This window comes from Delphinapterus leucas, chromosome 15 (genome assembly GCF_059928025.1).
Source record: "Delphinapterus leucas isolate spDelLeu-1000000601 "Yukka" chromosome 15, BTC_Dleu_Yukka2, whole genome shotgun sequence".
Lineage (NCBI taxonomy): Eukaryota > Metazoa > Chordata > Mammalia > Artiodactyla > Monodontidae > Delphinapterus > Delphinapterus leucas.
In genome coordinates this window covers 65964586-65991441 of record NC_143143.1, presented here as the reverse complement: position 1 = coordinate 65991441, position 26856 = coordinate 65964586, and the positions used below count along the sequence as shown (strand labels likewise).

Here is a 26856-nt window from a genome sequence, read left to right as displayed (position 1 = left end):
CTGCCTGCCGATGAAGGGGACACGGGTTCGTGCCCTGGTCCGGGAAGATCCCACATGCCGCGGAGCGGCTGGGCCCGTGAGCCATGGCCGCTGAGCCTGCGCGTCCGGAGCCTGCGCTCCGCAACGGGAGAGGCCACAACAGTGAGATGCCCGCGTACCGCAAAAAAAAAACAAAAACAAAAAAACTGGGGGCTGGGATCAAGGAGGTTTGTTCCTGACCGCATGTCCCTGCCTTCTTCCAGGAAGGCCTTTGGTGCCACAGTGGCCCCGCCGAGTGATCTGTGACCCTGGTGTCAGGCCAGTGCTCTGGGAGTCCTGGGAGCTGGCTGCAGTGAGTGGGTGGCCAGGCTCAGCGTGGGGTTGGGGCGAGGGTTGCTTGGGGCCCACAGTCTGGGGTCAGGATCAAGGGTGCGGTGTGGTTGGGACTGAGTCTGGGGAGTGTTTGGGCCTGGTTGGGACTCATTCGGGGCTGGCTCCATCTAAAGTTGTGATCAGGGACTTGTTGGGCTCAATTTGGAGGCAAGAGGAGGGGTTTCATGGGGCTCTGACCAGGGCTCGGCTGGAAGGGGCCTGGAGCCCCGATAGGGGCAGAGGCCTGTGGGAGGTTAGGCCTCCTGGGCCAGTGCAGGATCCCCGTAGTGCTCAGTGCTCCCTTGGCTCTGATCTCAGACCTTTGTCATGCACTGTGGCTGGCTGGCTCTGGGTGACCCTTAGGGAAGGCAGCAGGACCAAGCGGGGCCCAGCACCTCCTCCCTGCTGGAGTCAGGTGGGATGTGTCCAGCCCTGGCCTGAGCCCCATGGAAGGTCCAGAGGCCAAGGTCCAGCTCTCTTTCTGCCCCAGACCCACTGGGTGACCTCAGGCAGTCCCTGTCCCTATTGACTCTCTGTTCATTCAACCATTATTTCCCCTCCTCTTATGCTCCAGGCACCGTGGTCAGTGTCCCCATGGTTCAGATGTAACAGGGACCCCGTCTGCCTGTCTCTTGCACCTGTGGGATGTGAAAAGCTCTGGCTTGCTGTGCTGCTGGTCACGTGGCTGGACTGACCCTCCAGCTACGGCGGGTGCAGCTCAGAACACGCCTGGCAGCTGCCTGGAGCTGCCCGCAAGGAATCCATCCATTCTCATCTCCATCCCTGAGCTAATGGGGTGAGCCCTTCTCACTGTTCCCGAAGCCTCCCTGTTCTTCCAGGACCACCTGAGTGACCCTGGAGATCCAGGCTGTGGTCCTGAACACTGTGACCTTGACCGCTGCCCCCTCAGAGGCCCAGACCCCCCACTGGGATTTGCTGTGGTGATTCCTGTGGGTCCTCCCCACTCTGCCCTCTCCCTCCCAGGAGGGCTTTTCCCCTCAGCACCTCTGTCTGCTCCCCACTGCTGGTCTGGTCTCAGCTGAGCCTTCCCTGGGCCAGGGGCCGGGTTGGAGAGGATCAGGGCAGCACCGGGGGATGGAAGGAGAGGGTGGGAGGGCGTTTGGGGCATGGGGGCTCCTTTATTTCACCCCAGTCACAGACACACAGACCAAAGGCAGTGCTCAGCCTTCTATTAGACATTCTGCCTCACCGAGACAAACACCCACCCTACATGCATCTTCTGGAGCGCACTCCCGGCGGGGTGGCACGTGTTCTGGTGGCTGGGCAGGGTGCAGGGGACAGGACTGGCATCCTGTCCTCTGAGAGGGGGCCTGGGTGAGGTTCGCGTGCTTGTGGCAGTGGCTGGGGAAGGGTTTTTATGCCCTGCACAGGGCTGCACGTGCAGTGGTGTCCCAGACCAGGACGCAGGGCCCTGCCCATGGGGAGCAGCCTGGGAGTGGGCGGGCAACAGCTGGGGCCTGGTCTCTCTTGAGGGGCCTTCCCCTGGTGCTTCCAGGTCCAGCTTCTGGCCCAGTTCCCAAGAAGATGGGGTTTCCTTGGAGGGTCACGGGGGAAACCCCCGCCTCACGTTGGTTCCGCCCCTTGCCTGGCACTGCACTCTCTCAACCTGTTCCCTCCACTGGGAGCTGGGACCCTAACCCCTCAGAGGGAGGATCCTCTAGAGAGGGGCCTGTGGGCTCGCGGGTTTGTGGGCAGAGCCGGTGCAGACAGTGGCTGAGGGAGCAGGTGACTGGGACGCGGGCCTGGGCACAGGGGGGCTGGCCTGGCCTAGTCGTCTTTGTCCTTGGCGCCATGTTTGAGGATGCGGGTGAACTCCACATAGTTGAAGTTGCCTTTCTTATCAATGGGCGCCTCGCGGTACATCTCATCCACTTCCTCGTCTGTGAAGCGGTCGCCCATGGTGGTGAGCAGCTCCCGGAGGTGGTCCTCGTGGATGAAACCTGGGGTCGGGGGGGCAGGGCCAGGGCCATGAGACAGGGACTTGGGCCATGACACACCTAACACCCTCTACCCCCGGGGCCCCCACCAGCCCTTTCAGACCCCAGAGAGGCCAGGAAAAGCCACAGCCCTGGTCTCTGTTCAGTTCAAGGTCGCCAGGGCCCATAGGGAAGAGTTCCGCCGTGGGACTGTCGGCGAGGTGTTTCTGCAGCGGACCTGGGGCTGGGGGGCGGTGCTGGCTATGTCCTGCTTTAAGAGCCTGAGCCCCAGAGTTCCACTGCCTGAGTTTGAATGCTGATCGCCCCCTTCTTTCTAGCTGTGTGACCTTGGGCAAGTTACTTATCCTCTCTTTGCCTGTTTGATCTGGAAAATGGGGATGAGAATATGCCAAGCTGGTAGGGGACTGTGATGGCAGGAAAATGCTTGAACACGCTTAGGCCAGTGGTGTGCCTGTGGCCCCTGAGAAACTGCTGAAGCAGCTACTACCAGCATCGCTCTGGCCTGTCCCTGGGAGACACCGGCTGTGACATAGAAGCCCTTTGGAAGATTCGAGGATGGGGGCTGGTTTCTGTACGTCGTTGGCCAGAGGGCCTGAAATGGTTTGGTGTCCGGAAGGGTAGAAAGCAGAGGCCTGGTGCGTTGGGCCAACAGGTGAACTAGGAAATGGGAAAGCTTGGTGGATGTGGGCTGTTTTAGTCTCGCATTTGGGGGAGAAAACAAGAAAGTAGCATAGCTTTTATGGTTCTGGCAACAGAAACGGGTGATTTCTGTTCTGGCCTTTGGGGGCAAGCGTGGCCGGGTCCCACCGGCGTACGTGGGGGTGCCCTGGGGGAGGTGTGCAGGCCCAGCCCTGTCCAGGCCTCCATCCAGAGGCTGCCGACCTGAGGCCTCCTCGTCGAAGCAGGCGAAGGCGTTGCGGATCACGTCCTCGGGGTCCGTGCCATTCAGCTTCTCCCCAAACATAGTGAGGAACATCGTGAAGTTGATGGGCCCCGGGGCCTCGCTCATCATGCCCTCCAGGTACTCGTCCGTGGGGTTCTTCCCTGTGATGGGAGGGCCATTTGTGCCTGCTGTCCCCTCCCGTCCCCTCCCTCCTCCCTGTCCCCTCCCTTCATGGCCCCACAGACAGGTGACGGTACGTTTTGTAAACTGTAAAGCATGTCTCTGGGACGGCCGGCTCTCTGCTCCCTCCCCGCTCTCCCGGCAGGTGGCCTTGACCACTTTCCTCCTCAGGTCTGGGGTCTGGATGTCCGCCACGGGTAATGCTCACTGAAGTATAAGGGCCCCCATCTGCTGACCGCTCACGGCGTCCCGTGCTCCATGTGCCTTATTGCTTTAACCTTCACCACCTGTGAGGTCAGCCGTCTTATCCCCCTTCACAGGTGTGGGGCCTGAGGCCCAGAGGTTAGCACTTGTCCTTAGTCACGCAGCGAGTAAGGAGCAGAGCCAGCATCTGAAGCCAGGCCCCAGGCCCCAGGCCCCAGGCCCCGTTCTGAAAGTAGTTAACCTCTGGTGCCCCACAGGTTAGGGTTTGAATCCCAGCTCTATGCCTGCTTCCCCTGCCTCTGAGGAGAACTGTGAAGGTGAAGAAGGCAATGGCTGTAAAATGGGCAGAATGATTGGCATTGGCCCTGTGGATCTGAATCCACTGCTGGTTCAAATCCCAGCCCTACCACTTAGTAGCTGTGTGACCGTGGGCAGATTACTTAACTTCTCTGAGCCTCTGTTTCCTCATTTATAAAGTGGGAATAATAATCACACCTGCCTAATAGGATTGCTTTGAGATTTAAGATAATACCTGCAGAGCTGCTGCTTGTTATTATTTTATTATTTGCTACTCTTGTTTTTTTTTTTTTTTTTTTTACGCGGGCCTCTCACTGTTGTGGCCTTTCCCGTTGCGGAGCACAGGCTCCGGACGCGCAGGCCCAGTGGCCATGGCTCACGGGCCCAGCCGCTCTGCGGCACACGGGATCTTCCCGGACGGGGGCACGAACCCGTGTCCCCTGCATCGGCAGGCGGACTCTCAACCACTGCGCCACCGGGGAAGCCCTGCTCTTGTTTTTTAACCTGAGGAGGATGTTCCTTTTTTTTTGTTTTTGGGCATGCCGGTGTGGCAGGCAGGATCTGAGTTCCCTGACCAGGGATCCAACCCATGCCCCCTGCAGTGGAATTGTGGAGTCCTAACCACTGGACCGCCAGGGAATTCCCAGAGGATGATGTTCTTAACCAGAGGCCATGATTGATCTGTGGACTCACTGACACGAGCTACAAACAGGAGTGAGGATTTTTCTGGGTAGATGCCCAGGCCTGTCATCAAGTCTCTGGGGTTGAGGGCCCCGGGTGCAGGCGCTGCCTCATAAATGGAAAGGAGTCTTCGTGTCCCTGTCTCCTCTGAGCCTCACACACTCTGCTCTGTCCCCATGGGATGGCTGAGGCCTGAAGAGCTGTGACATTGGGACTCACAGCTCCTCCCCTCGCCAGGCCTCAGTCCTCCTTCCTGCTGGTGACCTCCTCAGGGAGGGAGCCTTCAGGTGAGTCTGACCTGAAGCTGGGAGGGGTGTGGTGCCGAGCGTGGGGGCAGTGTGTGATGTCAGCCCTCCTGCTCCCTCTACATTGCTTGCTCCTCCCACCAGACACCCTGGGGGTGCACACAAGGGCCACGGTCACCATTGCACAGGAGGGGAAACAGGCACAGAGCGGGACTGCCCAGCTGTGAGGGGCAATGCCAGGGACTGACTCAGGCCTGTCTGGCCATAGGCTGCCACCTCTACTGCCAGAGACCACCCCCTCCCCCAGCCAGTGTCTGGCCCAGATGCTCTCACCTGGATGAAGGGGGCACCAGGAACTTGGGTTGAGGGTGGTTGTCTGTGGCTAGCACATGGGGAGGGATGTGGAAGCAGAGCCACAGGCTGGGGGCTGGTGTCTGGAGGCCTGGCCTCTGGGCCTCAGTTTCCCCATCTGAGCAATGGTGAGATGCACTAGATTCCTGAGCCCTTTCAGCTGATTCTGATTCTGGGGAAATCTCTGGAGTCAGCCTTTCAGAGCCTGACACAGGTGACCTCTAAAGGAGGGGGGCAGATACCCTGGCCTCCCTTCTAAGGCCTCAGTTTCCCCATTGTACAATGGAAAGTCCATGCAGTTCAAACTTTCTTGTAGTTGCTGATCCCTTTCTTTAAAGCAAATGGTACCGGGCAGCCCAATCCACAAATCTGCCTGAGGCAGTCCTGCCCTGGAGTGGGCCTGTCTGGGTTCAAGTCCAGTGGCAAACTGCTCTGTGCCTCAGTTTCCCTACCTGCTAAATGGAGAAAGTGATGGCAGCTACTCTCCAGGGTGGGTGCCTCATGTCAGTGCACAGGAAGTGTTCCGTAAGGGATGAGCAGCCCCACTGCCTGCTCCAGCTGCAGCCCTTGCTGGGCCCACTTGGACTCCCACACCCCGCCCCTGCTCACCCAGCGAGGCCAGCATGTCATGCAAGTCCTCCTTGTCAATGAAGCCATCTCGGTTCTGGTCAATCATGTTGAAGGCCTCCTTAAACTCCTGGATCTGGGACTGGTCAAACATTGCGAAGACATTGGATGTGGCCCGCTGTGGCCGCTTCTTGGTGGTCTTGGCCTTGGCCCGTTTACTGGACATCTTGGCTGCGGGCGTGTGGGGCTTTCCTGTAGGCAGTGGGTGTAAGTGGGAGAGCCTCCTGTGACCCCAGGCCAGAGAATCTTCTGGCCTGCCCCTGCTCGGCTGTCAGGGCCTGGGCCGGTCTCCGTGCTCCCATAGGCCTGGGGCTTCTGCCACCCAGCTCATCACAGAAGCATACAGTGTTGGCCCTGTGTGATCTGAAACAACTTCCTCTACCTCTCTGAGTGAGCATACTCATCTGGGAATGGGATAGGAGTGCCCAGCCGAAGGGATTAATTGACTTAGTGCCCAAGAAGCCCCTGGCATGGTGCCCGGCACAGAGGAAGCTATTTTTGCTGTGACTGTTTGGGTAAGACACTTAGGATTGGGTTCGGTGCCAACCATTTCCATGCTTTATCTCCTTTAAGCCTTAATAGCATTTACACTGTCCATCTCTCTCCGGCTTACAAGGTGGGTTGCCTTGTGAGAGGCTCTGAGGCTCCCTGCCCCCACCAGCAGGAAGGAGCTGGGTCAGCGGCACGCATTCCTGACATTCCTCATCCTCTCCTCCTCCCCATCCCTCTGCCCTCCCTCCTCTGGAGGTTCTGGAAGGCCAGTGCTCTGGGCAGTCTCCCTTCCCCCCCACCTGTCCACACTTGACCAGCCCCTTAGGGTGGGAGATAGACCTGATTTGGGCCCTACCCCTTGTTCTCACTCCTCAGTGCTTACAGGAGCATAGAGCTCCCCCCGGCTCAGAAGCCCAGCTTCCTGTCACCCTTGTTTAGACCTGGCCTCCGAGCCTGTCTCACCCATTGCATACAGACCCAGACACTTCACCTTGAAACCCTTGAGGGTTCCCGCCATCCCCTCCCCTCCCCCAGCAAGTCTTGGCCCCTCAGCCTGGCATCAAAGGCCCTGTGTGAACCCCTCCTGCCCTGCTCTCTGACTGGCCATGGCATCCCTCATGGCGTCCCTCCTGCCATCTATGTCTGCTCCCCAGACCCCCCCCCACGACTTTCCTTCTTGGTCCTTCCCCCTGGAATGCCCTTCCTTCTCCAGCCCAGTTCTTCAGGCAGCCCTTGGGGAGCAGTTCCCCCACGCTGGCTTTGACAGTAAGCACTTAAAGGTCTTTCTCCCTCACGATCAATCAGGGCTGGTGTAAGTCCCCCGATTTAAACCTAAGCCCATTGTGGTGCTCATAGATGCTTGTTTAATGAATGACTGTGAAGGGCAACTGCAGCCAGTCTGCTGGCCCCACTGTACAGAAGGGGAAACTGAGGCCCAGCAAGGGGCTCTTTCCCTGAACCCTTGTCATGGCTAGTGGGGACTGTGCCCCTGAAGACCTAGGGCCATGTGCCCTCAGCTGGGGCAGCTGTGGGCCTGGCCGAGGCCCCAGGACTGCTGCCCTCTTTCCTCTGCCCTGAGTTCCTTTGTTGAGGATCTGCAGGAAGCCTTAAGTGCTCCTCGATCTGTCGCCAGGCCTGTATCTCATGACCTTGTTCAACCCATTTGCCGTCTTTTGGCCTTTGAGATCTTAAACCCTGAGCTGGGGTGCGGGCCAGCCCCAGTCCTTCCCCAGAGCCACAGCTGCCTATAGTTATAGACTGTCCCACTGGGTCCCACTGGACTGACACACCTGGCCCTCAGGGTTTCTCCTGTGGTTGAGGGCGGGTAGACAAAAGCCTTTCCCACCCTTGACGTGGGTGGGAGTGGGATGGTGCTGTCGGCAGGGAGTGCCACCGTGTCCTGTGGTTAGTGCTTCGAGGGGCCCGCTCCTTCACTGAGCCAGGTGTTCTCTGGGAACTTTGACTCATGGCACCCACAGAAGGCAGCTGAGAAGTCCACTGTGCCCAGCAGAGGCTGTGATGGTTATCATCACTGTCACCACCACCGCCCCCCGCCCCCGTAAAGTTCTAGGGCAGACGTGGCAGGATGAGAGAGAAAGCCGCGACCAAAGGCGGGAGTGGCCAAGAGCTCACCCACTGCTCTGATACTAGCTGGGCTCCCCTGCCTCCCTGGCCACCCCATCCCCGTCCTCTTGTGCTGAGGGGCCGTGACAGGGCTTGGAGCACTGAACTGTACAGTTTGTCCATCCCAGCAGCCTTGGGAAGCAGGGTGGGGAGAGTGGGGCGCCCCTCACCGTGCAATTAAAAGAACTGAGGCCCGTGAAGTGGTGTGTCCATGAGAGGGGTAGAGTCCAACTGGAAGCCAGGACCCCTGGGCTAGGGGTGGGTCTGGGGGTGGCAAATGGCCTTTCATGGTGGGTGGATGGCTACTGAGGGGCTGAGGACTCTTTGTGACCAGAGGCAGTTTCCAGTCTTGGTTGAGGGACTGGGGTCAGAGACAGGCTGGCCTCTTAGCCCTGGAGCCGTCCCCTCATCCTCCTGGGGATCCTAGCCACCGGCGATCCGATATAGCGGGTACTTGGCCTGCTGCAACTAGGTGCCACCTCCCCCTTTCTGGTGCCTGAAATCCCACCGTAACAGCAAAGACAAGGCCTGTGTCCCCCATTACCTCCTGGTCCCTATGGCTGGCAGTGCCAGATGCCTTGCTGGTAAAGTCACCTCATCTGAGGCAGTTATCTGACCCTTTCCTGAGAGCAGCCAGAGCAGCTGGAGGGCTGGGGAGGCGCGGGGACCAGGTCCTGAAGCCCAGGTCCTTGTCCAGCCGGGGGGCGGAGTGAGCCAGGGCCCCTGGCACAACTTCCCCACCCAGCAGGCCCAGGTGGGCAGACGGCTCAGAGTGGGCAAGCCCCAGGGCGCGGCACACAGCCTCGGTGTGTGTGTGTGTGTGTGTGTGGACGGGGGTTACTCCGGTCTCCATCCCTCTCTCCTGCCCCAGGAGATGGGGGATGGAACACGGACGCGCTGGAGGACACATATGGGTCCCCTAGGGCAGGGAACACCGGCAGCCATACGCCCTACCGTCCTCCCGGGCATCCCGAGTCCTGGGCTTGGCACCTCTAACTGCACAGCAAAGGGTCAGGGCCCGGACAGTCTTCCCTGGCCATAGGCCCACTGGTTCCCGGAGCCGGGAACAGTCTCCCTGCTGCCCAGACCCAGCCAGAATCCCCGTCAGACCGAGCAACCTCGCAGCCCCAGCCAGGCCCACGAGCTGTCCCTGCCCAGAGGCCCTCCGACACCTCCCTGCGTCCCCAAGTTCGGGCTGCGGCCGTCACACCGCCCACACTAGACCACCCGGGTCGCCGGGCTCCCACCTGGTGCGGAGAAGGCGCTGGCTCGGTGCGCGGAGCGGGTGCGGAGCCGGGGCTGGCGGGCCGTCGGTGGGGTCCGGGCTGGGCGCGGCGGGGGCGCGGGGCGGGGCGCGGCGCCGGGCCTTACAAGGCAGAAGAATGTGCGGCAGCGGCGGGATGGGGGCGGGGCCGCGGCAGCCCGGCCTTATTTGGCCTCGACCCACGGCCCCGGGAGGCGGGGTGTTCCCGGGTGAACCCCCAGGCTGCCAGGGCCTTCCCCATCGTGGACAGGGGAGGTGACGGGGGTGAGTAGGGGGCCTGGACTGCCCGGGGAAGGGGGTTTATATGGGCCGGCCCTTCGTCTCCTGCGAGGCCCGCAGAACATGCAGGGGCCTCTAGTCCTCAGACCCTACCCCCATCTTTCCCCCAAAGGCGCGCTGCCCAGCCCATTCCCGGGGGAGGGCCTCCTTCCACCAGGCCAAGTATGGCTTTTTTCCAGTCCCAGAGAAGAGGCGTGTCAGAGAGAACCCACTATCCTCATACAGAGCCAGCAGTCAGCCTCCTGGGGTGTGGGGCGCACATGAAAGTTGGTAGGACCGTACTGGGGACAGCCCACCTCAGCCAAGTCATTCTTCTCTCTAGGTGCCCTCAGTTTCCTCACCTGTAAAATGGGAGTGTGGTGGTGAGAATTCAGTGAAAGAGTGGCCAGAAAGACCCACGTAGACCCTGGGGAGCCAGCGAGAGGAGCAGGGGCTAGCGGACCCCCGGAGCATCCTTGCCAAAGGGGCTGCACCCCCTATCCCCCTCTTGTTGGCCTGAGTTGGAGGATGGAGTCTGGAAGGACAGACCCATACCCTCTGCCATCGGGCATCAGGTCCATCAGTTTGACCCGTGAAGCAACACCTTACCCATCAGCCCCTACCTGGACTCCTGTCCTGCTCTCTCTCCCCTTGGATCCAACACGGACGTTCCCAAGGGAACTTTTCAACGCCCAGTTACTTACTCTGTAAATATTAACTGACACCTGCTACCTGCCAGGCACTGTGCTTGGGTGCTGGGGTAAGTACTCAAGTAATTGCACTCAGGAAGCATTTGTTCTTGTGGAGGGAAATACCATGAACAAGTGGCTCCACGGCTTGGAGGGTAGAAATAAATGCCTTGAGGGAGAATAAAACTAGGTGAGGGGAGAGAGAGTAACAGGAGGTGGGGCTGCCTCCCAGGAAGTGACATCTGGGCAGCGCTGAAGGATGTGAGGGAGTGAGCCAGCCCAGTGAGCCTCTGAGGCAGAAGCCCTGTAGGGGGAGCTTGGCCAGGTCACGGTCAAGGAGCAGCGGGAGGTCAGTGTGACTGAGGGGAGGGGGGTGGGAGAGGAGGTCTGAGAAGCACTAGGGACCTAGCCCAGGGATCCTTGTGTTACCCCAAAACTGGATTTGCCTCTTGGTGGGTGTCAAGCCAATAGACACTAACACGCCAAAGATCTGGAGAAGGAAGGATTTATTATTACTCGCAGCCAGTAAGGAGAATCTTACTGGTGATCTTTCCCAAAGCAGTGTTTCCCTGAACAGCAAAACGGGGGAAGTTTTAAGCTAAGGGTACATGCATATTCATGAAGGGGCTTGAGCAGAGCAGAAATCCGCATGGAAATGGGGCCAAGGTCCAAGCTTTAGCTGAAGTCAGGAGGGTCAGCATTATCATTCTGTCCTCCACCTGGGGTGGGGGTCTTAGTCCCTGCAGGGCGCAAAGACAAGTTATTATGCCTGTCCCTTGAGGAGGAGCTAGGACTCTGCTCTATCAGTGCACTGTTGTCTGACTGCCTTTTCTCTGTTCCTGCATTCCTTTGTTCTCTTAAGATCATTAATTACTGAGACCTGTTCAAGGGCAAGCGTTGTGGTCAGGCTTAGATCACAGAATGACTTAGGCCAAAATGACTTCTCTTATGTCAAGAAAGCCATTCCTGGTTCTCTTTCTCCAGGGACCCCTTAACTTACCTGCTTACACTCGTAGGCCGCTGTAAGACATCAGAGAGTTCTGAGCAGAAGGGTGGCGTGATCTGGCTTATGTTCTAACTGAATCCCCTTTGGGGTTGGGGAGGGGGAAGCAGGGAGACCAGTGAGGAGCTATTCAACAGGATGAGGTGTCCAGACTAGTGTGGTGGCAGTGGGAGAAGTGATGGGATTCTGGACATATTTTTTTGGCTCGGGAGGGAGGGTGGCCATGCAGTGCGGCTTGTAGGGTCTTACTTCCCCGACCAGAGATCAAACCTGGGCCCTCAGCAGTGAAAGCGTGGAGTCTTAACCACTGGATCACCAGGGAATTCCCATCTGGACATATTTTGAAGTTGCATCCAATAGGATTTTCGCATAGATTGGTATGTGTGTGAGAGTCAAGGAAGACTTGAAGACTCCAAGGGTTCTGGTCTGAGCAGCTGGAGAGAAAGAGCTGCCATTTTCTAAAATGAGTCTCTTACGGAAGGAGCAGGTTTGGTGAGAGATCAGAAGTTCTGTTTTGGACATATTAAATTTTAAAAACTTTACTTTGAAATAGTTTCAAACTTACAGTAAAGTTATAAGAACTGTACAAAGAGCTCCTATATACCTTCGCTCAGGTTCTCTAATTGTTAACATTTGGCTTTATTATACTGTCTTCCGTGTGTGTGTGTGTGTGTTTATCCTCCTCCCCAGCCATTTGAGAGTAAGTTGCACACATCAAGCCCTTTTACCCCGAAATACTTCAGTGAGTATCTCCTAAAAAGGAGATTATATTACATATCCATATTACAGTGATTAAAATCAGGAAAAAATTTTTTATTGAAATATAGTTGATGTACAGTATTATAAGTTACAGGTGTACAATATAGTGATTCACAATTTTTTTTTTTTTTGCGGTATGCGGGCCTCTCACTGTTGTGGCCTCTCCCATTGCGGAGCACAGGCTCTGGACGTGCAGGCTCAGCGGCCATGGCTCACGGGCCTAGGCGCTCCGTGGCATCTTCCCGGACCGGGGCACGAACCCGTGTCCCCCGCATCGGCAGGTGGACTCTCAACCACTGCGCCCCCAGGGAAGCCCTAATACTATTTTGTTTTCAAAGATTTAATTTTTTTTTTTTTGGATGCATTGGGTCTTCATTGCTGCGCAGGCTTTCTCTAGTTGTGGTGAGCAGGGGCTACTCTTCCTTGCGGTGCGTGGGCTTCTCACCGCGGTGGCTTCTCTTGTTGTGGAGCATGGGCTATAAGCATGTGGGCTTAGTAGCTGTGGCACACGGGCTCAGTAGTTGTGGCTCGCGGGCTCTAGAGCGCAGGCTCAGTAGTTGTGGCACACGGGCTTAGTTGCTCTGCGGCATGTGGGATCCTCCCAGACCAGGGCTCGAACCCGTGTCCCCTGCATTGGCAGGCGGATTCTTATCCACTGTGCCACCAGGGAAGTCCCGATTTAATACTATTATCTAATTTACAATCCATATTCAGGTTTTGCCAATTATCCCAGTAATGTCCTTTATAAAAAATTTCTTTCTGGTCCAGTAGCCAATCCAAGGTTATCATATTTCTTTGATCTCCTTCTCTCTCTCTCTCTCTCTGTGTGTGTGTGTGTGTGTGTGTGTGTGTGTGTATGGTAAAATAACAAAATTTATCATTTTAACCAATTTTAAGTGTACAGTTCAGTGGCATTAAGTACATTCACATTGTTGTACAACTATCACTACCATCCATCTCCAGAACTATTGATAAATTCTGTAGCCATTAAATAGTAACTCCCTATTCTTTTCCCTGAGCTGCTAGGTAACCATCATTCTACTTTCTGTCTCTATGAATTTGACTACTCTGGGTCCCTCATATAAGTGGAATCAAACAGTATTTGTCCTTTTGTGACCAGTTTATTTCACTTAGCATAATTTCTTCAAGGTTCATCCATTTTTTAGCATATGTCAGAATTGTTTTCCTTCTTAAGGCTAAATAATATTCCATTGTGTGGAGAGACCACATTTTGCTTATCCATTCATCTGTCACCAGACATGTGGTTCTTTCCATCTTTTGGCTGTTGTGAATAATGCTGCTATTAACATGGGTGTAGTACAAATATCTTTTCATGTCCCTGCTTTTTATTCTTTGGGGGTATATATCCAGAAGCAAAATTGCAGGATTATATGGTAATTCTGTTTTTAATTTTTTTGAGGAACCGCCATACTGTTTTCCACAGAAGCTGTACCATTTTACATTCCCACCAACAGTGCGCAAGGGTTGTAATTTCTCTACATCCTCGCCAACACTTGTTATTTTCTGTTCTTCTTTCTTCCTTCCTCCCTTCCTTCCTTCCATCCTTTCCTTCCTTCCTTCCTTTCTTTCTTTTTAGTAATAGTCATCCTAATGGGTGTGAAGTGATATCTCATTGTGGTTTTGATTTGTATTTCCATAATAACTAACATTAAGTATCTTTTCATGTGCTTATTGACCATTTGTGTATCTTCTTTGGAGAAATGTCTATTCAAATTCTTTGCCCATTTAAAAAATCAGGTTGTTGGACTTCCCTGGTGGTCCAGTGGTTAAGACTCCATGCTTCCACTGCAGGGGGCACGGGTTTGATCCCTGGTCAGGGAACTAGGATCCCGCATGCTACATGACATGAGCCCCCCCCAGAAAAAAATCAGGTTGTTTTTTTGTTGTTGAGTTGTAAGAGTTTTTTAATATATTCTGGATATTAATCCCTTATCAGATAATATGATTTGCAAACATTTTCTTCCATGCTGTGGACTTCTCTGTTTAAAATAATTTTAAAAATTTATATAATTTTTATATACCATAAAATTCACCCTTTTCAAGTGTACAATTCAGTGGTTTTAGAATACTCACAGAGTTATACAACCATCACCGCCATGTAGTTCCAGAACATTTTATCAGCCCCCAAGAATCAACATACTCATTAGCAGTCACTCCCCACTTCCCCTCCCCCTCATCCCCCGGCAAACACTAATCTACCTTCTGTCTCCGGATTTGTTTACTCTGGAAATTTAATGTAAGTGGAATCATATAATATGTGGCCTTTTGTGACTGTCTTCTTTCACTTAGCATAATGTTTTCAAGGTCCGTCTCCGTTATAACATGTATCAGTACTTCATTCTTTTCATTGCTGAATAGTATTCCATTCTATTGCTATACCACATTTTGTTTACATATTTCTCAGTTGATTGATATTTGGGTTGTTTCCACTTTTTGGCTATTATAAATAATGCTACTATGAATGTTGGTGTATAAGTTTATGTGTGGATGTATATATTCACTTTTTTGGATATATGTCTAAGAGTGGAATTCCTGGGTCACCTGCTAACTCTATGTTTAAACTTTTGAGGGGCTTCCAAACTGTTTTCTTCAGTGCTGCGTTGTTTTATATTACCACCAAAAATGTGAGGGTTCCAGTTTCTCCACATCCTCACTAACACTAGTCTTCTAGTCATCCTATTGGGTGTGAAGTGGTATCTCATTGTGGTTTTGATTAACATTTCCCTAAAGACTTGTTATCTTGAACACCTCTTCACGTGCTGATTGGACATTTGTGTATCTTCTTTGAAGAAATGATTATTCAGATATTTTGCCCATTTTAAAATTTCTTTTTTTGTTGTTGGGTTGCAAAGGTGCTTTGTATAGTCTAGCTATTACACCCTTACCAGGTATATGATTTTCAAATCTTCTCTCCCATTCCGTGGGTTATCTTTTCATTTTTTGGTTTGTTTAAAGATGCATAAATGTTTTTAACTTTGATGAAGTTTATTTTTTTTGGTTTCTTGTGCCTTTTTTTATCATATCCGTGAAACCACTGCCTAATCCAAGGTTGTAAATATTTATACCTATGTTTTATCCTAAGAGTTTTGTAGTTTTAGCTCTTCAATTTAGGTCTCTAATTCACTTTAAGTTAATTTTGTATATGGAGTGAGGTAAGGGTCTAACTTCCTTCTTTTGCATGTGGATATCCAGTTGTCGCAGCACCATTTGCTGAAAAGACTATTCTTTCTCCATTGAATTTTCTTGGCTCTCTTGTTGAAAATCAGTTGTCCATAAATGTATGGGTTATTTCTGGACTCTCAATTCTACTTCATTGATATATATGTCTACCCTTCTGGCAGTACCACACAATCTTGATTACTTTAGTTTTGTAATCAGGAAGTGTTTCATCCAACTTTGTTCTTCTTTTTCACTATTGCTTGGCTATTCAGAGTCTCTTGCATTTCCATATCAGTTAAGATCAGCTTGTCAATTTCTACAGAAGAGGCAGCTGGGATTTTGATAGAGATTGTGCTGACCCTGTAGGTTAATTTGGGGGAGCATTGCCTTCTTAACAATATTAAGTCTTCTGATCCATGAACATGAAGTGCCTTTCCTTTTACTTAGATCTTTTAAAATTTCTCTTAATGATATTTTGTAGTTTTCAGTTTACAAGTCTTGTACTTCTTTTGTTAAATGTATTCCTAAGTGTTTTGATCTTTTTGATGCTATTGTAAATGGAATTGTTTTCTTAAACTCATTTTCAGCGTGTTCACTGGTAGTTGAACTGTTTTTACTCACGATACTTCTGACACCAAATATGTGGGTATTTTCCTCACACCAGTCAATTCTCCAACTCTCTGGACACCAATTGGATGTCCTACTATTCAGTTCAATTCTAACCCTAACTACCTGGAGTTAGTGTCAGACTCCACAGGTTTAAGGGCTCAGTCCCACAAGATTTCCCTCACATCAGACCCAGGTTACCCACACCTTTGTCCAACTTGACTACGAATTGCAGATTACTACACATCCCTCCCCGCCAGTGTTAGGGAACTGTTGACCAAAACCACCAGCCTTAGCCAGGCTCACTTGCCTGAGTTGTCTCACAACAGGAAGTCCCGATAAGGACTGGAATCCATCTTGGCTGAGAGATGAGCATGCCACCAGGAAGGATCCCAAGTGAGACTATGGGCCAAGCAAGATGATTGGCCAGAGACAACCCGGAAACTAATCCCATTACCATAAACCCTGAGACTTTGAGCCATGTGGCAGAGCACTTCTCCTGGGTTCCCTTACCCTACCGCTCTCTGCCTGGGCGCCCCTTCCCGATAAATTCTTTTGCTTTGTCAGCACGTGTGTCTCCTTGGACAGTTCATCTCTGAGTGTTAGACAAGAGCCCACTCTCGGGCCCTGGAAGGGGTCCCCCTTCCTGCAACACCAGGATAAATAATTTCTTTGAACTGCTCATAGAACTCAGGAAAGCAGTTTAATTACTATTATCAGTTTACTATAAAGGATACAACTCAGGAACAGCCAAATGGAAGAGATGCACAGGATAAAGTGGGGGCAGGGGAAAGGGGGAGCTTCCATGCCCTCTCCGGGGATGCCATTTTCTCAGCACCTTGACGTGTTCACCAGCCTGGAAGCACTCCAAACTCTGTTGTGTAGGGGTTTTTACGGAGGTTTCATTACAGAGGCATGATTAAATCTTTGGCCATTATGACTGACTTAATCTCCAGCCCCTCTTCCCTCCCTGGAAGTTGGGGAATGAGGCTGAAATTTCTAACCCTCTAACCATGCCTTTGTCTTTCTAGCAACCAGCCCCTATCCTGAAGCTATCTAGGGGCCCCCAGCCACCAGTCCTGCCACTAGCATACAAAAGATTCTCATCACTCCAGAGAGTCCAAGGGTTTCAGGAGCTGTGTACCAGGAGCTAGGGGCGAAGACCAAATATTTATTGTTTATTATATCACAGTAGAGATACGATGTTTTTTCTTGTTTGTTTGTTTTTTTTCAGTACGCGGGCCTCTTACTGTTGTGGCCTCTCCCGTTGCGGAGCACAGGCTCTGGACGCGCAGGCTTAGCGGCCACGGCTCACGGGCCCAGCCGCTCCGCGGCATGTGGGATCCTCCCGGACCGAGGCACGAACCCGTGTCCCCTGCATCGGCAGGCGGACTTTCAACCACTGTGCCACCAGGGAAGCCCACGATTGGTTTTTGTATATTGATCTTGCTTCCAGGGACACTGCTGAACTAATTTATTAACTCTGATAATTTTTTTGTGGATAACTTAGGGTTTTCTATATGAAAGATCATGTTATCTGCAAATAGAGGTAGTTTAACTTTCTTTCCAATTTAGATGTCATCCATTCATTCATTTATTCATTCTCGCCTAAAGGCCCTGGCTGGAACCTACCGTACAATATTGAGTAGAAGTGGCAAGAGTGAACCTCTTCGTCTTGTTCCTTATCTTGAGGGGAAAGCTTTCAGTCTTTCACCATTAAACACGTTAGCTGTGGATTTTTTTTTTTTTTTTTGGATGTCCTTTATCAGCTTGAGGATGTTCTAATTTGTTGAACGTTTTTATCATGAAAGGGTGCTGGGTTTTATCAAATGTTTATTCTGCATCTATTGAAATGTCTTTAATCTCTGGCCCTTAGGACTGTCCTTTAGCTTTTCTATGTCTTTCATGCACTGACGTTTTTGGAGGGTCCCAGCCAGTTTCTTGGTGCTCCCTCATGATTAGCTTCAGGCTATGGACTTTTGACAGGAATATCACAGAAGTGATGCTGTATTCTTCCCAGTGCATCTTATCAGGAAACACGTATGATGTTATTATTACCAGTGATGGGAAAAAATTAACTTTGGCCATCTAGTGTCTGCCAGATTTATTCATCAGAAAATTGCTGTTTTTCCCTTTTGTAATTAATATGTTCATTAGTAGGTAATTTGTGGGGTGCTCCTTTGAGACTAAATATTGTTCCTCATCAAACTTTTACCCATGGCTTTTAACACGCACTGATGATCCAGTTGTTACTATGATGCTTGTCAAATGGTGATTTTTCTAACCATTCCCACTTCCTTTTACTGGTTGGTGGACGTGTTAACTTTGAGATTACCTGTTAGATGTCTAAGTGGAGGTGGTGAGTGGGAAGTGCAAAGTTCAAGGAAAGGTACAGGTTGTAGATTTAGATGTAGGAGTTGTCAGTCTGTAGAAGGTTAAAGCCATTAGCAGTTGAGGGTCTCCAAGGGCCCATGTCGCCTGTTGGTCACAGGGCTTCACCAGGCCTGGGGTCCGCTGACATGTTTTAGAGACAAACCCTGGTGCTGACTGGGTCACCAGAGTACCATGGCTCCATGGAGGCTGGGACTGGGGGCTCCTGTCTTATGGGAAGCTGGGTTCTGTGGAAGGAAGTGTCCTTGCTCTGTTCAAAGCTGGTAAAAGCCCTTACTACTTAACCTGGCATTCAAGGCTTGTCCAGCACCACCCCTTCCCTGAGCAGCACAGTCTTACACTTCTGCCTCTGCTTGCTGCGCCCTTCACTGCCACAGCTTGGGGAACTCCTGCTCATCCTTCAAAGCCCAGCTCAAATATTACCTTCTCTGTGAAGTCCCACCTCTACTCCCCGCAACAAGGTCATTCATTTAGAAAACAGTTCTTGAGGCTCTCCTCTGTGCTAGGCACTGAGACTAGTGAAAACTCTATTCCTGCCCTCGGGGGGCCCATTGTTTCCTGGTGGAGACAGATATTCATAAGTAATCTCACAGATCTAAGCATCAGTGACAGCAACAAAGCAAGGTAAGTGAAATGACTGTCCAGCTCCAAGAGTTAGAGCAGGGGGTTTGCACCAACCTGGCCTGGCTGAGGTGCTTTGGGAAGGTTTCACTGCAGAAGTGCCAGCTGGCCTGTGAGCTGAGGCAAGAATAGATGCATTGGTGGGGGAGCCATGGCTCCCTGTGCAAGGCCGGAGGTGAGGCTGGAAGGCAGAGAGCAGGGGATGGGCTCCCATGGGAGATGTACCTAGAAAGGTGGGCATAGGCCTCCAAGGCCAAGGTGAGGAGGCTGGATTTTCTCTTGCTGGTACTGGGAAGGCTTCAAAGAGTCCTGAGCAGAGGGGGATTTTCGAGGAGTCCCTCTGGCTGCCATAAGGAAGAGGCAGTGGGGATCACATTGATTTTTCAGATCAGCCAGATTCATATCAGTAGGAGATACAACTTCATTTTTTTGTTCAGATTTATTTTTATTTATTTATTTATCTATTTAGTGCCAGGTCTTAGATGCAGCATGGCATCTCTCAGTTGCGGCATGCAGACTTCTTAGTTGCGACATGTGGACTCTTAGTTGCGGCACGCGTGCGGCACCTAGTTCCCCAACTGGGGATCGAACCTGGGTCCCCTGCATTGGGAGCGCAGAGTCTTACCCACTGGACCACCAGAGAAGTCCTGATACAACTTCATTTTAAGTTTCTTTTATAAACCCCATTCCAGTGCTGGTGGTAGGAACTTCATCTCAGTTGGTCTGGGGGTCCTCATGGTCTCTGGATCTCAGGCCACTGGTGACAATGGCTTTGTCCTGTTGGCCTGGCCACAAGGCCCCTGAGCCCTGTGCTGCTCCTGGCTATGGCTAAGCCTTCTTTCTCTGCTCTCAGGCTATGGGGTGGGGACTCTGAAAGGCTTGGGGACCCACAAACTTTTGGGGAGCAGGAGGTTTACAGGGGAACCTGGGCCTCCCTGCTCTCTGACCTGCAGCCTCTGGGTGGTTCTCAGGGACCCAGGGACAGTGAACAGTCTCCTTCTCTGCTCCCTTTCCTCTTCCCCAGCACCCTTCAGGAGGGTGCTTTCTGTCTCTGTTTGGCCCTTTTCCCCCAAGGACTGTGCTTTGGAAATGCAGAAAACGAGGACTCACTCCCAGCTTCTCTAGGAAGCTGCTGTCGGCCTTTCCCTGAAATGACAAATGCCTCCCTGATAGAACAGAGTACAGGAGATGGGACATCGTCTAAGCCATCTTCTTGTTCAGACTGTTTAATCTGAGTCATGAGAAAACAGAAATCCAAATTACGTAACATTCTCTAAGATGCTTGGATACTTAAAAAATGTCAATGTCATGAAAAAAAAAAAAGTGGGGAAACTTTTCTGATTCAAGGAGACTAAAGAGACTTGATAACTGAAAGCAGCGAACGATCCTTCACTGGATCCTGGATGGATACAGAGTAAAAGCCATGGAGGACATTCCTCTGGCACTTGGAGTATGGCCCCGCTTTAGCTGGTATTAATGTCTGGGCACTAAGTGCCCTCCTGGGTAAGGGAGGTGCTCGAGGGTCACTCGTGTGTTAAATTAGAGTAATAGTGGTATTGTGCTCATGTAGGAATGTCCTTATTTTTAGGTGTCGCCTGGTGTATTTGGGGGTGAAGCAGCATGGTATGTGCAGCTTATTTTTAAATGGCTCAAGGTGAGGTGGATGTTTGTGTATGTCCCTGACAGGAACAATGCAAATATGGCAAAATCTTGACAGTTGGTGATTCTGGGTAAAGGACATTAAACTATTCTTTCAACTTGGGGAGGGTGGGCCTCTCCTCTGCTGCACCAGCAGGGCTGGGAGAGGGGGCCCAGGTACTATGATACAGGGAGTGCAGGACCCTCCCTGAGACCCTGATCTAACCCTCAAGGCCCCTCCCCTGCTGCCGCAGAAACACTCAGGCTCTGAAGGGGTAAAAGTGTCCACCCAGTTCCCCGAGGCCCATCAGGAGTAGAGCTGGGCTGCTCGCTGGTCAAGTCCAGCGTGACTGCCTCCTGTGTTCACTCACACCTCTGAGTATCTGGCTCAGTGCCCAGGCAACCTGAAACCCATCCACTTACCTTTGAGTCACCCTCAGCCATGTCTCAGGGCAGGGGGTAGGTCCAGGAAGGTGCCAGACCCAGGAGTTAATCTGAGCCATCCATGGTCACTGGACGCTCAGCCACCACTGCCAGGATCTAGACATGAGGGCACAGCACTCCTAGCGCAGGGGGTCTGGCCCACAGGCTTCAGATGAGCTCACGAGCGGCCCCTCTGGGGAAGGCATGGCAGCCCGAACAAAGTTCCTGGGAAGGTAGTTCCCCTGGGCTTGAGGTCACCAGCACCTCCGCTGCGCTGTGCCAAGGGAGGAGACCAGGTGCCTGCAGCTCGGCCGGGCCCAAGAACTTTCTGAAACACATGTTCTTACCACCAGACATGGGCACCTACTGTTCCGCCTGCTCTCCCCTGCACCCCATCCCCATCTCCCAAAGCCGGTTAATACCCACTGTCCTTCAGCCTTGACCTGGGTTTGGCGGAGCTGTCACGGGTTCCCACAGCCTCACTGTGCTGCATCTCTTTTTCTACTGTCTGCTGTGGACCGGAACTCACCTATGGCACCTTCCGTGTCTCCCCCCCCGGGGCGTGAGCTCTATGAGCAGGGGAGGTGCTCAGGAAGTGCATCCAGTGCATGTAACTGTCAGGGTGCAGGCAGCTGCTGGGGTACCGAGTGCCCCGTCCTGGGTGAAGCGCACGCAGAGCCGGGGTCTACGGAGGGGGCGTGAGTTGTCAGCGTGAGCAGCCCATCTCAGCTCCCACATAGCAACGATGAAGCATTTATTTCTCTGGAGGAAGCTGGTCAGGCAGATGTTACACACTCATCTTTCGGGAAGGGAACCGAGAGCTTAGTTTTCCTGCCGGGGGTCAAAGAGCTGGTGCATGAGAGCGCTGGCGTTACAGTTTGCACTCGTCAGCCTGTCTCCAAGGAGCTGCCACTTGGAAGGGGTCTGGCTGTCTCCTGGGGCGTCTACTCCACCCGCCTCATCCCAGCCTGGCCCGCCCCGCTGCAATAACACCATGAGCCCGTGGTGCACGTTACCTCATTTATTCTCACAACATGCCTGTGAGGTAGGGAGGGGCGGGGACTGTCCCCATTTTACAGAGGAGGAAGTTGAGGCACACAGAGGTCAAGTGACTTGCCCAAGGTCACAGACGGCGGCCAAGCTGGAATGGGCCCTAGAGCAGGCCCACAGTTCACCCGGGGCCCCTGTGGCAGGTGCTGGACACGAGGACGTCTCCAGTGCCGCAGCCGTGGCCACAGGAGAGCAGTCGTTGTGCACGGAGCTTGCTGCAGGCCTGGCCTCGCCCTCTCCCTCCCTGCCCCCCACCTCACCCTGCAGGCCTGGGCCATCACAGCTCAGGGCTCATGACACCCTGGGAGTGGGGCTGGGGAGCAGGGGAGAGAGAAGGATGACCGGGGTAAAAAAATAGAAAACTCAGAGGCCAGGCAGATGCGCCCATGGCCGGGGAGCGGGGGGCAGGTGAGAGACAAAAAAAGGGGGAGCTGCTTACACACAAGGTATATATTTTTACACACACGTGTACGCACACCTAGATATAGTACATGTAAAAATATATGCTATTCACACACCCGCCTCCTGCCAGGTGCCCCCGAGAGCCAGCGGTGGCGCTGGTGGGCATGGGTGAGCAGAGGGGCGTTTGTTAAATATACACTCTAAGGTCTATGTGCATATGTACACATACGTACAGACACAGCCGCCCGCCCCTCGGGTACTGTACACAGGCTCGGCCAGGGACACATGACCCCTGGAAAATGGGGTCCCTCTCTTGAGTGGCCCCTGCAAGTCACTCTAGGTCATACATTTTGCTGAAGGAAGAAGGGGCTGGAGAGAAGAAAAAGGCGGGAGTCTGGAGTGTGGTAAGCTGTGGTTTTTATCTCATTCCCACCCCCGCCCCCCAAAGACTTCAGCCCTCCTTATGGTCTCAGAGAGGCGAGTCACCCACCTGACGCTGCCTAGGGCTGGCAGATCACAGTGGGAGGGCTGCTTCTGCTGAGAGGAACCTGTATTTGCGTGTGCGCGCGCGCGCGCGCGTGTGTGTGAGCACTCGGTGGGGGAGGGGACGCGTGTCCATCTCTCTGTCCTCTGGGCTCACCCACAAAAAGGGCTGAGAACCAGAAAGCCGATAGTCAGGATGGTGACCCCTGTGTGAGCTCTTAAGGGAAAAGAGAAAAACATAAGAATGAAAACTCCAAGGTCAGAGCTGGGGTAGCCAGGAAAAGGAGGAAGGACATGGCAGGTGCCCAAGGCTGCCCTTGGGCTGTCGTCATCTTGTAAACAAGCTAGTTTAAGTTCTCATTAGATAGAGCAAGTAAAAAGACCGTAGTCTGGAGGCTGGGCCGGGGTGTTGCCGAAGTCCATCTATCTAGTCCACCACGGCCAGTAAGAGGAAAAAAAAGTTTTATAGTTTTGTGTTTCTGTTGATTTTTTTGTGAAGTCTTCATAACCTAAAGCTGGGAGGGACCCAAGAAAGCCAAATCGTGAGCCCTTGTATGCGTCAATTTGAAAGTTGGCTCAGGGTCTCTAGACAGAATAACCACACTGAAGGTTGAGAAAATTTTGTTCCTTTCGCATTAAGTTTGTAGGTTTCTTTTTTTAATGACTTAAAATTGTTTTGCTTCCTGCTTCCTGGTCTCAGAGCCGGGTCTGGGCCTCAGGGACATAAATCTCGATGCTGTCCGCGCTCTCCGTGGCTGAGTTCTGCCGCACGGAAGCTGCCCGCTTGGCCGCCAGGAGCCTCTTGCGGGCCTCCTGACGCTGCTTGTCCCCAGCGTCAGAGGCCTTGTCGCGGCTCACTGCCGGCTTGGATTTGGCTGGCTTCTTTGGGACCGGAGGGGGTAGTTTCTTCTCTTCCTTTAGTGAGACAGTGAGGAGAGAAGAAAAATAAAATAAAGGTGCCACCTTTTGTGTGGTGCTACCACCCACCGTATGCTGGCAGCTGGAGCCTCCACCCCAGCTTCCCTGCATCGGGCACAAGCAACACACATTTGGAATCAGGAAGCCACAAGAAGCGATGATGGTGGGAATAGCACAAGGCATAGGAGCAAAAAGCAAGCTTACAATCCTAGAATGTTCTAGTAGGAAGGGACAGACAGATCACCTCTTCCCACCCCTGCTCTGAACCACTGAGAGCCTGAAATTCATGCAGGAATCATATAGCCAGAGATGGGATTTAAATTCAGGGCCTCCGACTCCCAGGTCACATTTCACATGCTATTCTAGGGGATCAGAACTCACAAGGGCCACAGTCCAGTAACCAATAACCAAAGGGGTCATTGGGTGCCACGGTTTTACAGATGGAAGCCTGATCCTCAGGGAAGAGGCTGGCGCAGGAGGCAGAATCGGGTCCAGACCCCTGTACTCCTGGCAGCGTGGTCCTAGGAGAAGGACCATTTTTCTACCTCCAGGGTTCCAACGGCTGTGTCTACGCTAGTGCTCTGGGCTGTGGGCATGTGTCTCCCACTTTCTGAACATGCAGGGCAGGAAGGCATGCTTCGGGGGGGGCAGCCTCAACTACACAGAGCGAGTGGCATGCTGGACGAGCGCCGAGCATGGACCCCGCACACTGATGGACGTGAGCCCCCAGCTCAAAGACGACACACAGAGAAGGGAGCCAAGCAGCACTGACCGATGTGGCCAGCGTTATTGCCGACCAGGAATTTGTCCCTGGACTTCCCCTCCGCACTGCTCCATGCTCACCTTCCTCTTCTCGGGGGTCTCCACCAGCTGCCAGCTGTTGGCCTTGAGGTGGTAGAGTTCATCAAACTTCATGCTGATGTCCTCGATGGACAGCTGCAGCAGGTCCCAGAACCCTGCCAGGTCCTGGGCTGTTGGACGTGGGTTGGCATCAGGGTTCTGTGGGACAGACGGGGATCAGTGGGGCAAGGAGGGCAGAGGCTTGTTCTGCACCCCATCCCAAGTACTGTCTCCTAGCTCTGCCAGCCCTGGTTGGCTTCTCTTGAGGCCTGGTCTTACTCTCCTGTTCCCAGGGTCAGGTCAGTATCTGTATGAGCGAATGAACCCAGTTCCTGATTACTGCTGGCCCTGATGGTGGAGAGCTTTGGGAGAGAGAGACAGTCCTATCATGAGAGTGGGTCCTGCACACACATGGGGACTGAGGCCTTCGCCACCACTGAAGGGCTACAGGGAGGAGGCAGGATCACTCCCAGGTGGGTGTGATTCCAGAATCCGTGTGGTTTCTAGCCCATCATTCTGTTCTCTGACAGCGCATTCCTCATCAGGACTTCCCCAGTGAACACCCAAACCCCTACCGGTCCTAGAGACAAACACTCGCCACTGTCCTCCACCCCTGGGGGTTACACCACCCCTGCCAGATGGAAAGAGGCCTCCACAGGAAAAGCTGCTGCCTAGCGGCAAGGGTGAAGGAGAGGGAAACCCACCAAGTGTCATGGTGGTTATTTCTTTAGTTCTTACCTTGACTGTCTTCTTAGATATAGAGTATGTTGTATATAAATAAATCAGTGCCAACTGATTTTTAACTTTCATGTGGCTGTTTTTACATAGAGTTCACTTTTCTATTTCAGAAGGTAGTAGAGCTCTGAAAGGACCATTCCTGGCCCTTTTCCTGTGCTAGGCACTGACACACACCACTGTCATCTGTCCAATGCCATGAGGAAGCAGCACCTTCTCCATGTTAGAGAGGAGGTCATAGAGGCTTAGAGGCTAATCCAGCTAGGGGATCTGGCTAGAAGACCCACTGTGGAGGAAGAAGAATCACACTCACCAAGTTTTGCTCACAGAGGCCCCGGAACTGCTGGAATTTCTGTGACATCAGTAGCTGGGCACTGCCCACAGCACTGAGGACCTTCCCTAAGACTGAGAAAGAGAAGGTGGGAAAAGACTGAGCAGAGCACAGGGTCTGCTGGGGTGGAACACAGGATCAGGGTCATGGCTTCCACCTCCCCTCCCCGCATTAGGACACCAATCATTATTTGGTGATGGCAGTCAGTCTTCATTTTATTTACACATTAACCCACTCTCACTGTGAAAAATGCAAACCAGACACATAAAGTGAGCCCCATCCCCTAGTTGCTAAGGACATTTTATGGCAATAAATTTAAAAACTAAGTTTAAATGAAAAAAATTTTCAGGAAAACATAAATTACTATCATAGACTCAAGAAGAAACAGAAAATCTGATTAGGCCAATAACTGTTTTAAAAAACTGAAGCAGGAGTTAAAAATCTTCCCCAGAAAAAGGAACCAGGCCTATGTAGTTTTACAGGTGTGGTTTTACAAAACCTTCCAGGAATAGATAATCCTTGTTTTATACATTCAAATTCTTCCTGAGAGTAAATAAACAGAAAATGACAGCAAATTTCAGGAGCCGAGAGAACAGAGGACATGCCAAGAATAGGGCACTTTCATTATGAACATAAAAGTCTTAAAGCAAAGAGAATCCAACAGAAGAGTTCAACATGAAGTGTTCAGCCCAGGAAAACAAGGCTGAAATCTTTTAGTGTGATTTCCAGTTTTAAAGTGGTGGCAAGAAAACGGTACTACCTCCTAGCCCCCTTAGAAATCACTGAAAAGCAAAACAGTATAAACAAGAAATAAAAATGCAAACTGTCTCCTGACAGAACTCTCGAACGTAGTATATGAGGAAGGCTGCCACATGCAGTGATAGCCACACAAGGAGGATTCTTGGGATTGAAAGGCTCAGATAAAGGTGGCAGTTCTGAGTTCTCAAATGTAGCATAACTTGAGAGGAGAAGCCAATAATCTCTTATTTGAAATAAAAAGGGGGTGTGGACTGCAGCAGGAGCGTTCCTGGACCTGGTTCAGCACCAAAGGTGGGGGGCAGGGGGACGAGGACGAAACTGCATGGTAACCGCCCTCTAGTTGCCTGGGGAGAACACTAGGCTGAAGAACACACCCTGCACCCATCACCATGCCTGAGGAATTCCTGCCAGCCTGGGACACAGTCCTGGCTCCTCTCCCACAGTGGTCTACTTACAGCAGCTCATGAAGGAGGAATTCCACCTCATTCAGAAATTAGTTATTAAAAAGGAACCAACACAGGAGCTAAACATGTTATAGGAGCAGTAAATGGCAGATGCACACTCACCAGAAAGTTGTTGCCAGAGAGCAGATGAAAAGTGTGACATTTAGCCAC

The 26856-nt window shown here is 52.4% G+C and overlaps 2 protein-coding genes across 5 annotated transcripts in view; both read right to left on the bottom strand.

The window, feature by feature from the left end:
- Positions 1-1470: 1470 nt before the first annotated feature.
- MYL9 (myosin light chain 9) lies at positions 1471-9247 on the bottom strand. The gene is made up of 4 exons (XM_022592492.2): positions 9140-9247; positions 5760-5969; positions 3192-3353; positions 1471-2312 (listed from the first exon to the last, which is right to left on the bottom strand). The coding sequence occupies exons 2-4, from the start codon at positions 5941-5943 to the stop codon at positions 2140-2142; spliced, it is 519 nt and encodes a 172-aa protein (XP_022448200.1). The 5' UTR covers positions 5944-5969; positions 9140-9247; the 3' UTR covers positions 1471-2139.
- A 12483-nt stretch (positions 9248-21730) lies between these two features.
- DLGAP4 (DLG associated protein 4) overlaps positions 21731-26856 on the bottom strand; it is a 70219-nt gene continuing 65093 nt past the window's right edge. For all 4 annotated transcript variants that reach the window (XM_089896833.1, XM_022592501.2, XM_022592500.3 and 1 more), the window contains 3 exons: positions 25466-25557; positions 24421-24576; positions 21731-23574 (listed from right to left, as the gene is read on the bottom strand). In XM_089896833.1, the coding sequence (XP_089752959.1) occupies positions 23356-23574; positions 24421-24576; positions 25466-25557 (467 nt within the window). In that variant the 3' untranslated portion in view covers positions 21731-23355. The remainder of the gene's footprint in view (positions 23575-24420; positions 24577-25465; positions 25558-26856) is intronic.